We start from the raw sequence: 12,274 nt of genomic DNA on the forward strand, positions 1-12,274 counted from the left end.
CATCTCGTCTCCACCCCCCAGAAAAGTCTTCATGAGAAAATAAACCACGTATCTGAAGGAGATTGAGCCACATGAATGGGGAGGAAAAAGCACATGGTGGGTTGTTCTGGCTCCATCTGCTGAGGGGTTTCTGCTTCGCCTGGTGTCCCTGTGAAGCCTGTCCTTACGATGCTCATCCACCTCTCCATTTCCCTCACTCTTGGTCCCTTCCCCTTTCGATTACTTCTGGCTCTCGTCTTCCACCCGGGGAGCCAGAGATCCTGTCTCCTTCAGCTGCAATCCTCATGGCGGGAGCATGTGAGGGCCAAGCATTTGCCACAGTAGGTTGGAAAGTTCACCCTATTCTGAATTACTGTGCAGGAAAAGTGAGGTTTCTTGACTAGCCTGAAGGGTGCAGCAGTTTCATTCAGTCAAAAAATGGCTATTGCATCTGCTTGTATCTTGGTTAAATAGAATTAATTTTGGTACCACAGGTGTCCTTTCTGCTTCTTTTATCATTTTCATCTCTAAACAAAATTTCTGACAATGAGGTGACGTGTTAGAAAACATTGTCTTTTTAAATATAAGTATCGTTATAGTTTTCCTGCTGTTTTCTATATTGTGTATAACTGGGTGTATTTGTTATTATTTTAATGGATAAAATGCCAACCTCTTTCTGATTTAAATCTCTTAGATCACCATAGTAAGATGCCTTGTGTACGGCCATACCCCTTAGAATGTTGAATACTATCCTCTGCACCACTGCAAAGAATAGAAATTGAAATCCTCAGACCCTCTCAGTGGGACTACCATTAACTGTCAGCGTTGTTGAACTTCTAGATGTGAAGTCGTATCATTAAACTTCATTCTGGTAGACTCATACAACCTAGGGGCTAGAGCTAGAAGAATCCTTATAGGTTATCTACTCCAGCCTCCTTTTTGAATAGATGAAGAAATAAACCTTGGGAGACAGTGCCTTACTTCAGGGCACAGGGCTGCAAGTGCCTTGAGCGAGCCCGGCTTCCACAGCCCCGTCCATCTCCTCCCCTCCTCTCCCCTCCCCTGGGGGCCTCCTTCCACACACCTTCTTTCCAGCTGACTTTTCTCACTTCCTCATCGCACTGTTAACAGACTCAGCCCACAGATTTTATCACCAGCTTCTGTTTCCTCCAGATGAAAAAAATCTTCGTGGTGGACGTTGAGGACTGTGAAGAAATTACAGTGATTTGATAATTTATGTGCTGTTATACTGGCGAGAAAGAGTTAATGCAAGTGTTCAGAATATCTGAATAATTTCAAAGACATACTTAAATACTAAAGAATCTGGTTCTTCCTCTTGATTTGGCTTGTCATCTGGGAAAGACCAGATTATAAAGACGCGTGTTTTCATAAACTATGGCAATAGAATTAAGAATAATTCTATATCCTTCACTCATTGGCTGTAGGATCAGATGGAAGGATATTTTCTTGATTTGTCAAAATGTGTTTTCTGTGATGTATTGGGTTCTCCAAAAAGTGCCTTCAGTTTTTAAGTAAAAATAAAAGACACATTTTTCATTTTCACCAACAACTTTATTGAACAACGTATTCACTCTTGTTCCACTACCTTCTGCCATTTTTCAGGCAACTTCATAATTCCATCTTCCCAAAACTTTTTATCTTTTTGAGTAAAGAACTGTTCCAGGTGCCTTTTACAGTCTTCTGGGGAATTGAAATTTTTTTCCATTAAGAGAATTTTGTAAAGACAGAAATAAATGGAAATCCGAAGGTGCAATGTCTGGGAATATGGTGGATGAATCAGAACTTTCCAGCCAAGCTGTAACAGTTTTTTGCCTGGTCACCAAAGAAACATGTGGTCTTGCGTCATCCTGATGGAAGATTATGTGTTTTCTCTTGACTAATTCCAGACACTTTCTGTCAAGTGCTGCTTTCAGTTGGTCTAACTGGAAGCAGTACTTGTTGGAATTAATCATTTGGTTTTCCAGAAGGAGCTCATAATAGAGGACTCCCTTCCAATCCCACCATATACACAACATCACCTTCTTTGGATAAACACTGGCCTTTGGTGTGGTTGGTGGTGCTTCATTTCACTTGCCCCATGATCTCTTCTATTCCACATTGTTGTATAGTATCCACTTTTCATTGCCCGTCACAATTTGTTTTAAAAATGGTATGTTTTCATTACGTTTAAGTAGAGAATTGCATGTGGAAACACTGTCAAGAAGGTTTTTTTCACTTAACCTATGTGGAACCCAAACATCAACGCAATTCACATAGCCAAGCTGGTGCAAATGATTTTCAGTGCTTGATTTGGATATTTTGAGTATGTCGGCTATCCTCCCTCATGGTATAATGTTGATTGTTCTCAATTAGTGTCTTGAGTTGATCACTTCAACTTCAGCTGGCCTACCCGACCATGGAGCATCATCCAGCAAGAAATCTCCAGCACCAGACCTCGCAGACCACTTTTGACACATTCAGTCAGTCACAGATATGCTGAAAATGTTGCTTTTTTCCTTCCATCTTCAATATTAAAATGGCTACACAAAAATTTACCAACTTTGATAAGTCTTTTTTTAAATGCACGCTAATATGACAGGTGTCACATACAATCTAACAAAATGTTTTGAATAAAGTTAAAGACAACTAAGTGCTACTAGAGCCATCTGACGCAAAAAACCAAATGAACCTTTTGGCCAACCCAGTAAGTAAACCTCAGTCCTCTCATCTATAAAATGAGGATATAAATACTACTTCATACAGTTGAGAATCAGAATACTATTTGTTACTTAGTTTCCTTTATTATTCTTAGTTTGGAGGAGTGCTTTTACTTTAAAACTAATAAAAACTTTATATATATATATATATGCAAATATATAAATTGGCTTATGATAAATGTATGTGACAGCCATTTATCCTAATTTCCTTGTATAAATTTAGATATATAGTAAGCTATTAAAATTTAAACTTACAATCAAGGCTATTGTAGTAAACTTTAGCTCAAATAAATGTGTAGAGATCTTCAGTTAATTTGGAGACTTAGAGTTTAAAACTTACTGTCTTTCATGACTTCTGTCTTCTGATTAAACTTCTTTGAAAGATCATAAGATCATTGTAAAGCCTGATTATGGAGAATGCTCCATGCTTGACATTAACACTCACCAATGAATATGCTTCTTAGATCCTTCCACTAATTGTAAAGTCATTGACAGCGGTCACATATATTTCCAGCCAAATAAACATTTAGCAGAACACTTAACCCTGTAAGTCTATAGCTTTTCAAAGTGTGTTCCTTGTTACTGTCTGACCAGAATGGTTTCCTGAAGCAGGTTGTCTTTTCTGTCTTTGCAGCTGCGGCAGTTGGTGAACATGTGCATCAACCCAGACCCAGAAAAGCGACCAGACATCACGTATGTGTACGACGTGGCCAAGAGGATGCATGCCTGCATGGCCAGCAGCTGAGCGCATGGACGGCGTGGAGGATGTAAGCAACCCAAGTTCAAGTATTTCTGTGCAAATCATACCTCCCTGTTCTTGGGTGTTAAGACTAATATTTCAGAGCTAGTGTGCTTTGAATCCTTAACCAGTTTTCATCTAAGCTTCATTTTGTACCAATTTAAGTCACCTTCTTGCAAACCCCAGTGACTTTGGAATAATCAGATTGCATGTTAGGAGAGCAAATGGAACATGATGGTTTTTAATGGCTAAAGATTTTTAGAATTATTTTGAGTTTTGTGCTGATAAGTCATGTTCAGATAGACTCTCAGTGCCAAATGTTGGCAGCTCGGCTTGGCCCCATTGGGACAGACGTGCAGCCTGAGGAAGGTATCTGAACATGTGCCTTGTGTGCTGCTCTCCAGTCATTTATGGACATTTGAGATGAACCCAATTGTGAACTTTTGTGCTTATTTTATTTTTAAAAGTTTGAAGTATGTGTTTTAGTTCTTAGCATTGTAGCTTTCAAATAGGATTCTTAAAGATAAATGTAGACATATGAACTATTTGAGAAGCCTTTAAAACTCTTATAGATTTAAAATAGCTTATACATTCAAAATGCAACTATTAAATGTGAAAAGATTTGGGGATAAAATGTGAGTCAGACACTGAAGAGTTTTCTGCTTTATTTTGTTTTATTTTAATATCTTTGAAATTCTCCTTGCATTAAAATGGTATAAATGAATCCATTTAAAAAGTGGTTAAGGATTTGTTTGGCTGGCGTGGTAGTAATTTTCCAAGTTGCACATTGCCCAAGGCTTTTCTGTGTGTTTTTACCATTCTTTGTACATTTGAAAAATATTCTTCGAATAATCCTGCAGTACCATTTTCAATTTCTTTATAAATTTAAATGCTCTACTCATGATTGTACACTATAGTGTAAGCATATGTTTTTATTCATAGATTTTATTGAAGTTCTGATTGATCCCCTTCAGAAATTTTTTTTATTCAAGTTACTTTCTTATTTATATTGTACATGCATTTTATCCACTAATGTTTCAGATTTTCTGACAACATAATAACCTTAAAATAAATATTTGATATACCAACACTTTTCCTGGATTGAAAACATTTTTTTTTTCAATTTTTAAAATTTGGGCCACTGTGTATGCACAGTGCCGTGTCTTGGTAGGAAGAGGGATGTGCATTGTACTGTAGCTGTGAATGTTGATACTGTTTCAATTTATCCGACAAGGTTGTAACTTTAGAATATGTTTAAAGAAATGAAAACTGGCCACTACCACAAACAGAATTTTTATGAGCTAAATGTTTCTATTGAGAAGCTTTTAGGCAAAGTACTGTATTCATGCATAAAGATAACAGAGGTGGTAACACTTTGTTTAGTTTAAGGAAATGGGCAGAGTTTAGTAAATGCTGTCATGGAGATGTTTTCCCTGAATGCCTTCATGTTAGTGGTGACCAGCTCCTCCCAGAGTTGTGAAGCCAAAAGCCTGCGTGGCAGTCACTGCCTAAGGACGCCCATGCCACCATGTAACCTTGGGACAATAATCCTGCCAACAGGAAACCCTCATGCTCAGAGAACACCTACCTTTAGCCCATATGACTGCTAGTTTTATTTTTTCCACAGAAGTATTTTTTCTTACAATCATTTGAATACGTCCAAGTCATTTGTAAACTTTAAAAATGTACAAAGGACAAAAGTGTAAACTTTTTTTCTAAATTTAGTCAGCTACAGTATCTTAATCATTTCTGAATGGAGGGTAATTTTATCCCGGGACAGACACAGGAGAGGTGGTCATTCTGTATGTGAGGGCCGGGCATGCTGTTTCTCCCAGATTCTGGTGACTTTGACCGCATTGGACGCCCGCACCCTCCTCTCCAGAGTGACGAAGGGAATTGTTTCTGTTGACCATTAGTGTCATGTTCATTTTAATGTAATATGATTTATGGAGGTGAAATGTTCTCTAGTTGGAACAGATACACTCCTTTTTCTTGCGATCTTTAAAGATACATGGATCTAAAAATCATCAGCTTAACGCCTCACAGGACTTTTAAGCAGAGATTTAAACTTTTAAGTGAATCTATCTGCTGGAAGGAGATAGTTGGGAAGAACTTATTGATCAGGGAAGTCCATTATTGTTTTCTACATATGGAAACTTTTTGTTTTGGACATTGTATCCTTATCTAAGTGTTCATATTTTTCTTGCAGAAACCACTGCACATAACAAATTTTAATTTTGAACGGGATCATTTGAAAGAATTATGAAGATGATTAATTTTTATAATCACCTATAAAATGTTCTCTTTGTGTTTCTGTTTATAAGTAAATTTTGTATTGATTAAGTAAAACATTTGAGTTGATGAGGAACAGTAAAATGAAAGGTACATCTGATTCTAACCCTTATTTTAGACTTTGGTACCAGTTCCCCAGGACACAACATGGGGTGACTTTGTTTCATGTGCTGAGGTTTAGGAATGGTAGATGAAGCGTATCCCTGTATAAATAAAGCGTTCAGCAATGTGCAATGATTGTGAATTTAGTAAGACAGGACAGCCACTTCATGACCGCTTACCATTCTACATAGTGTCTATTACACAACACCATTCTTGTATCAATATACACTTCAGGTGTTACTGTTAACATTTGCATATTTATTTTAACCAAAATGTTATTCATATTAAATGTTTTTTCTTTAAAATGAATGTATTATGTTTATACCCCACGAATGCATAATTATCATATGCCTCCTATTTCAATAGTACTGTAATATGGACTTCTTTTGTGAAGTACTTTTATTTTGTTATGCTACCAATACACATACTAAAAAGACTCTGTTGTTAGCTTTGAAAATTGTATAATATCCTAATATAAATTAAAAATTAAGTACAGTAAAAATTTTTATGTATCTATGATTTTTTTCCTCTAAAGTCTACCATTGTTTATTTCACTTAACACTTAATCTACAGAAGCAGTTCTTATTCATTTCCATAACTCTGTCATTTTGGAGAAGGCTGAGAATTAAAACAGTTGGGGGTGGTGATAGTGGAGGGCTGACAGACCCTAAGCAGTAGGCTTTTAAATACGCATTAAATGAAGGCACATCTTCACCTGTCCCTGCTCTCTTTGGTACATCATTTAGTGTCTTTGAGTAAGAAAAGTTTCTTAAAATTATAAAAGGTGTCTAAAACTCAGGCAACAGATTCTATTCCTATCACTGTAGTATACCCCTAATAATATTACAGATAGTTGGAATGTTCTTTTCACATAGGAAGTGACAATCGCTACCATGCCTGGAGACTTGGAGGCCAAAAGATCCTAATGGGGTAAAATCTGCCAGGCTGGTAGTAGAGCGAGAGGTATACCTTACACATCAGGATCACATTCCCAGTAGCTTGTGGTGAAGTATAGCTCATTTTATAACCTAGGACAGATAGTAAGGAACCTGCAGCCTCACTGTGTGTGTGCATGTGTGATTGTAAGTAATAGGAAATTTTAGGTTCAAGATACTGTTGGACTATTTGAAATTTTATTTCAAAAGTATGTTTGTTAATTAGAAAAGTCAGTACCAGTCATCTATGTTTACATGGATTATTAGTTGGTGCAGCTATCTTTACCACCAAACTACTGCACTAACGAACTTTAAAATCAAAATGTTGACATACTGACAAAGATTGCTGCCACAAAACCTTACCAGAAAATATCTGTGGAGCTGTTACATTATCTATTTTTAATAACGTGGGTTCCAGATGCAATTAATGAAGAATTAAAACAGGCTCCTCAGATTGTTTTTCAGAGGAATATGAGGATGTTTGTGAAGTTTATTTTAATTGAGGGGTTTCTCTGAGGGAGTTTCTTTCTGGTCTTCTTACACACCCATTTCATTGTTCACTTGGGTCTCTAATTTTAATCCTTAAGAGAGAAAAGTAGAGTAAAAGAGAACCTGAAAGTTAATATTTGTAACCAGGGGTTTTGAGTAAATTATTTTCATTGCGAATATTACAATGCCTAGAAAATAATTTTTTTCACTCCCAGAAGCATAATCCTGTTCATACGTTATTTCTCTAATCCTCACTTTCTCAAGTATAAAGTCGCGATGTAAATTCGTAAACACTACAAGAGAATTAAATTGCAATACATTTTATAAAGGGCTAAGTGCAATGCCTGGCACCAAGCGAGTGCTTGCTAAACAGAGCTGTTGTTACACCATATGCATCTTTTCTGACCCCACTCTTCATCTACTTTTGCCTAATTCTCTCCATTCTAGGCCCATAGGACTGGTTTTCCAAGAGCCCCAAGTTCTTTCTCACCTTAGGGCTAGTACAGCTTAAATAGCTCTTCCCCTTTGGCCACAAGAATCCTCCTGCTCTTCCATGGCTGACATCAAATGAACTTTTCCAGGAGCCACTCATCCTATACTTTTCCTTTGGTGCTGACCCCACTGCACCCAAGTGATCACTTGTATGACTCTTGGTTAATTTGTAATCTGCTAGACCCTAAGCTCCAGGAGGACAGATGCTTCCTGTGTTGTTCAGTGTGGTGTTATACGCTTAACACGGTGCTCCCCTCGTGGTAGTCACACAGTTTATTCTTCTTGAATTAATAGTATAGTGCTTACAGTGTCAGAAGTGGAGCTGAGTACTCCAGGGGATTGTGCAAAAACGGCAGCAGTCAGGGAAGGAAGGACAAGTAAGGACGTAAAAGAATCAAAAACAGAAGGTAAACCAGAAGAAAAACATGAAGTTATCAGCTGCCAGAAGTTACAAAGAAATTAGGATAATAAGGATTAAGATTGGGACCCTGGACTTAATGCGGAAGTCATGGTGATGTTCAAAGTGGACGATTCACTAGGAGAAGAGTGGAAAACAAGTTGGGGGTAAAAACAGAAAAGATGTGGCATATGGAGAAGAAGTAGATGGTAACCAGGCGTAGTAGTAGCTCGATTTTAAAGGTTAAATGATGGTTAAGAGGTTAAGAGAAGTAGCAAGTGAAGAAACTGAAAATATTAGATCAGGAGTGCAGAGGTGATAAAAAAGAACGAGACCAAAGAATTGATCCACGAACCCCACCAGTGTTCACTGGGCATCCCCATATACCAGATCCACAATACAGTCTTGAGCAAATGTCTCTGTTTCCATGGATTTAAAATCAAGTCCAAGTACGTCTATGAAAGTATGTAAATGCAAGTTGTGATGAGGAAATTTCCTATGGAGGAAGAGAGACACTGCGGAGGTGACACTTAAGTCTAGACCTAAAGCATGAGAAGGAGTCAGTCCAAGAACAGACAAGGGGAAGATCCTGGAAGGCAGAGGAAGAATGCCTGGGAAGCTTCAGATGGGAAGAAGCTTGGCTGTCCAAGAAGCGAAAGATGAGGGGGGTGAGGCAGGGTGGAGGGATGCATGGTGAGTTTGCAGGTGTATATTTTCCCTATATTTGCAACAAGAACTTGGTAATATAAACAGGAAAAGAGTTTATGATAGCTAAGAATTATAAGGTAACTAGAAATAATTGAAAAACGTATAAGACCTATATGAAAGAAATAAAATCTTGTTTAAGAACACAAAGAAAACCCCGAATAGAGAAAAAGGCCGTGTTTTGGATGCGAAAGTTAAATATCAAGTACTATATAATGTTTGTTAGTAATGGATTGTTGATCCAAATCTCATAATTTCTTGCAACCAGATAAAATGATGTCAAAGTTCATATGGAAAAATAAATATATAAAAAGAGCCTAAAACTTTTTTAAAAATAAAAAGACTGAACTTATTACATATTAAAACCTACCATAAAGCTACTTAAAGCAGTATAGTATTGGCAGAGGAATCGATGAACAGTGGTAGAATGAAATATAAAGGTCAATCATAAAGTATTGTGGGACCTTAATATATGAGAGAGAATGACGTTTATGGTAATGTATGTTTTCTTAAGGGCACTAGATGAAAACAAACAGATTTCTAACTCACACTATACAGAAAAGTAAATACCAGATAAATTAATGATCTAAATTAAAACAAGGAAGGAAGGGGGAAAGAAAGGAATAAAGATAAATTAGGAGAATGCATAACACCATAGGAGTAGGTGACCTGTGTAATCTAGATAGGAAACTAAAAAGAAATAATAGCTGTATTTTTGACCACATAAATAATTGGCAGTGGATATCATATGGTAACATATACCACAAACAAAATCAAAATACAAATGATAAACTAGGAATCACATATAGGTAAATATCCTCAGATTGATTAGTAAAATTGGTAAGTAAAAATGCAAGAAAATAGGAGAAAAAAGACCAAAAGATATAAAACAGACAATTCACAGTAGAATAAATTCAATTAATAGTCAATAGCAAAAGAAATCAGTACACACGAAAAGTGATGACATCGGATGCTGGAGAAGATGCAGAAAATGCACTCTTTTGATTGTTGTTGGCAGTGGGAATTGTGATCATTTAAACAAATCTGGGTAAATGGCAGAGTAGAAGGACCTTACGCTCACCTCTTCGGACAAGCACACCAAAATCACACCTAACTGCTGAACAACCATCGATTAAAAAGACTGGAACCGGGCTTCCCTGGTGGCGCGGTGGTTGAGAGTCCACCTGCCGATGCAGGGGACGCGGGTTCGTGCCCCGGTCCGGGAAGATCCCACATGCCGCGGAGCAGCCGGGCCCGTGGGCCATGGCCACTGAGCCTGCGCGTCCGGAGCCTGTGCTCCGCAACGGAAGAGGCCACAGCAATGAGAGGCCCGCGAACCGCGCAAAAAAAAAAAAAAAAAAAAAAAAAGACTGGAACCTACCAAAAAGGATTCTATAACCAAAGACATAAAGAAGGAACCACAATGACACAGCAAGAGGAGCACTGTGTCAGATACAATCAAATTCCATAACATGGGGTGGGGAGGGCAACCACAAACTGGAGAATAATTATATTGCAGAAGTTCTCCCACAGGAGTGAGAGCTCTAAGCCCCACAGCCTAGGGGTCTGGCATCAGGAGGAGGAGTCCTCAGAGCATCTGGCTTTGAAGGCCAGTGGGGCATGCCCGCAGGAGCTCACAAGGCAGGGGAAACAGAGATGCACTCTTAAAGGGCTCACACAAGAACTCGCATACACTGGGACCAAGGGCAAAAGCAGTGACTTCATAGGAGCCTGTACCAGACATACCTGCTGGTCTTGGAGGGTCTCCTAGGGAGGCGGGGAGCGGCTGTGGCTCTCTCTGGGGTCATAAAAGCTGGTAGTAGACATATAAGGGAGTATTCATCTACTTGAAACTCTTATGAGAGGCAGACATTTTGCCTGAGCCAAGAGCAACAAGATCTGGCCCCATCCAACAGCCTGTAGGCTCCAGGCTCTAGAACAGTCTCACCCACCATGGGTGGACACCAGAAACAAGAAAACTTGTTGAGTTTGGGATTAGCAGATGCAAATTATTATACATAGAATGGATAAAAAACAAGGTCCTAGTGTATAGCACAGGGAACTCTATTCAATATCCTGTGATAAACCATAATGGAAAAGAAAATGAAAAAGAATGAATAGATACATGATAGATGACAGATAGATGATAAATGTATAACTGAATCACTTTGCTGTACAGCAAAAGTAACACAATATTGTAAATCAACTATACTTCAATTAAATCAATTATTTAGAAAACCCTTGAGACAAATGAAAACAAAATCACAACCACCCAAAACCTATGGGACGCAGCAAAAGCTGTTCTAAGAGGGGAGTTTTTAGTGATACAAGCTAAGAAGAAGAAAATCTCAAATAAATAACCTAACCTTACACCTAACTTAACTAGAGAAAAATTAACAAACAAAACCCAAATTTAGTAGGAGGAAAGAAATCATAACTATCCGAGCAGAAATAAATGAAATACAGCCTAAATAAACAAACAAAAACAAAAATCAATGAAACTAAAACTGGGTTCTTTGAAAAGATAAATAATATTCAGAATCCTTAGCCAGACTCATCAGGAAAAAAAGGAGAGGTCCCAAATCAATAAATGTCCAAATGAAAAACAGTTACAACTGACATCACAGAAATACAAAGGACCCTAAGAGATTACTAAAAGCAAATATTTGCCAATAAAATGGACAACCTAGAGAAAACAGACAAATTTTTATAAAGGCACAATCTCCCAAAACTGAAGCAGGAAGAACTGGAATATATGAACTGACCAATTACCATTCCTGAAATTCAATCCGTAATTTAGAAAGTCCCAACAAACAAAAATCTAGTGGATGGCTTCATAGGGAATTTCTTCCAAACATTTAGAGAAGAGTTAACACATATCCTTCTACAAATCTTCCAAAATATTCCAGAGGAAGGAACACTTCCTAACTCATTCTATGAGGCCATCATCACCCTGATACCAAAAGCCAGACAAATATAGCACACACAAAAAGAAAATTACAGGCCCATAGCACTGATGAGCATAGATACCAAAATCCTCAACACAGTATTAGCAGACAACAAGAATAGATCATACATCATGATCAAGTGGGATGTATCCCAGGGATGTAAGGATTTTTCAATATTCTCAAATCAATAAGTATGACACACCACATCAACAAATTGAAGAATAAAAACCATATGATCAATTCATGCAGAAAAAACTTTTGACAAAATTCAACACCATTCATGATAAAAACTCTCCAGAAAATGGGCATAAAGTGAACATTTCTCAACCTAATAAAGGCCATATACGACAAACCTACAGCTAACATCATTCTCAATGGTGAAAAGCTGAAAGCATTTCCTCTAGGATCAGGAAAAAGACAAGGCTGTCCACTCTCAACACTTTTATTCAATATAGTTTTGGAAGTCCTAGATATGACAG

At 37.7% G+C, this 12,274-nt stretch overlaps 1 protein-coding gene across 3 annotated transcripts in view; it reads left to right on the forward strand.

Annotated features, from left to right (window-relative positions):
• Positions 1 to 6,322, forward strand: part of NEK7 (NIMA related kinase 7) — a 152,879-nt gene extending 146,557 nt beyond the window's left edge. For 2 of the 3 annotated variants that reach the window (XM_059998791.1, XM_059998793.1), the window contains one exon: positions 3,331 to 6,322. In XM_059998791.1, coding sequence (XP_059854774.1) covers positions 3,331 to 3,441 — 111 coding nt within the window. In that variant the 3' untranslated portion in view covers positions 3,442 to 6,322. The remainder of the gene's footprint in view (positions 1 to 3,330) is intronic. The other variant, XM_059998792.1, reaches the window with a different exon arrangement.
• Positions 6,323 to 12,274: the final 5,952 nt, after the last annotated feature.

Source organism: Delphinus delphis, chromosome 1, assembly GCF_949987515.2.
Source record: "Delphinus delphis chromosome 1, mDelDel1.2, whole genome shotgun sequence".
In the NCBI taxonomy this organism is placed as follows: domain Eukaryota; kingdom Metazoa; phylum Chordata; class Mammalia; order Artiodactyla; family Delphinidae; genus Delphinus; species Delphinus delphis.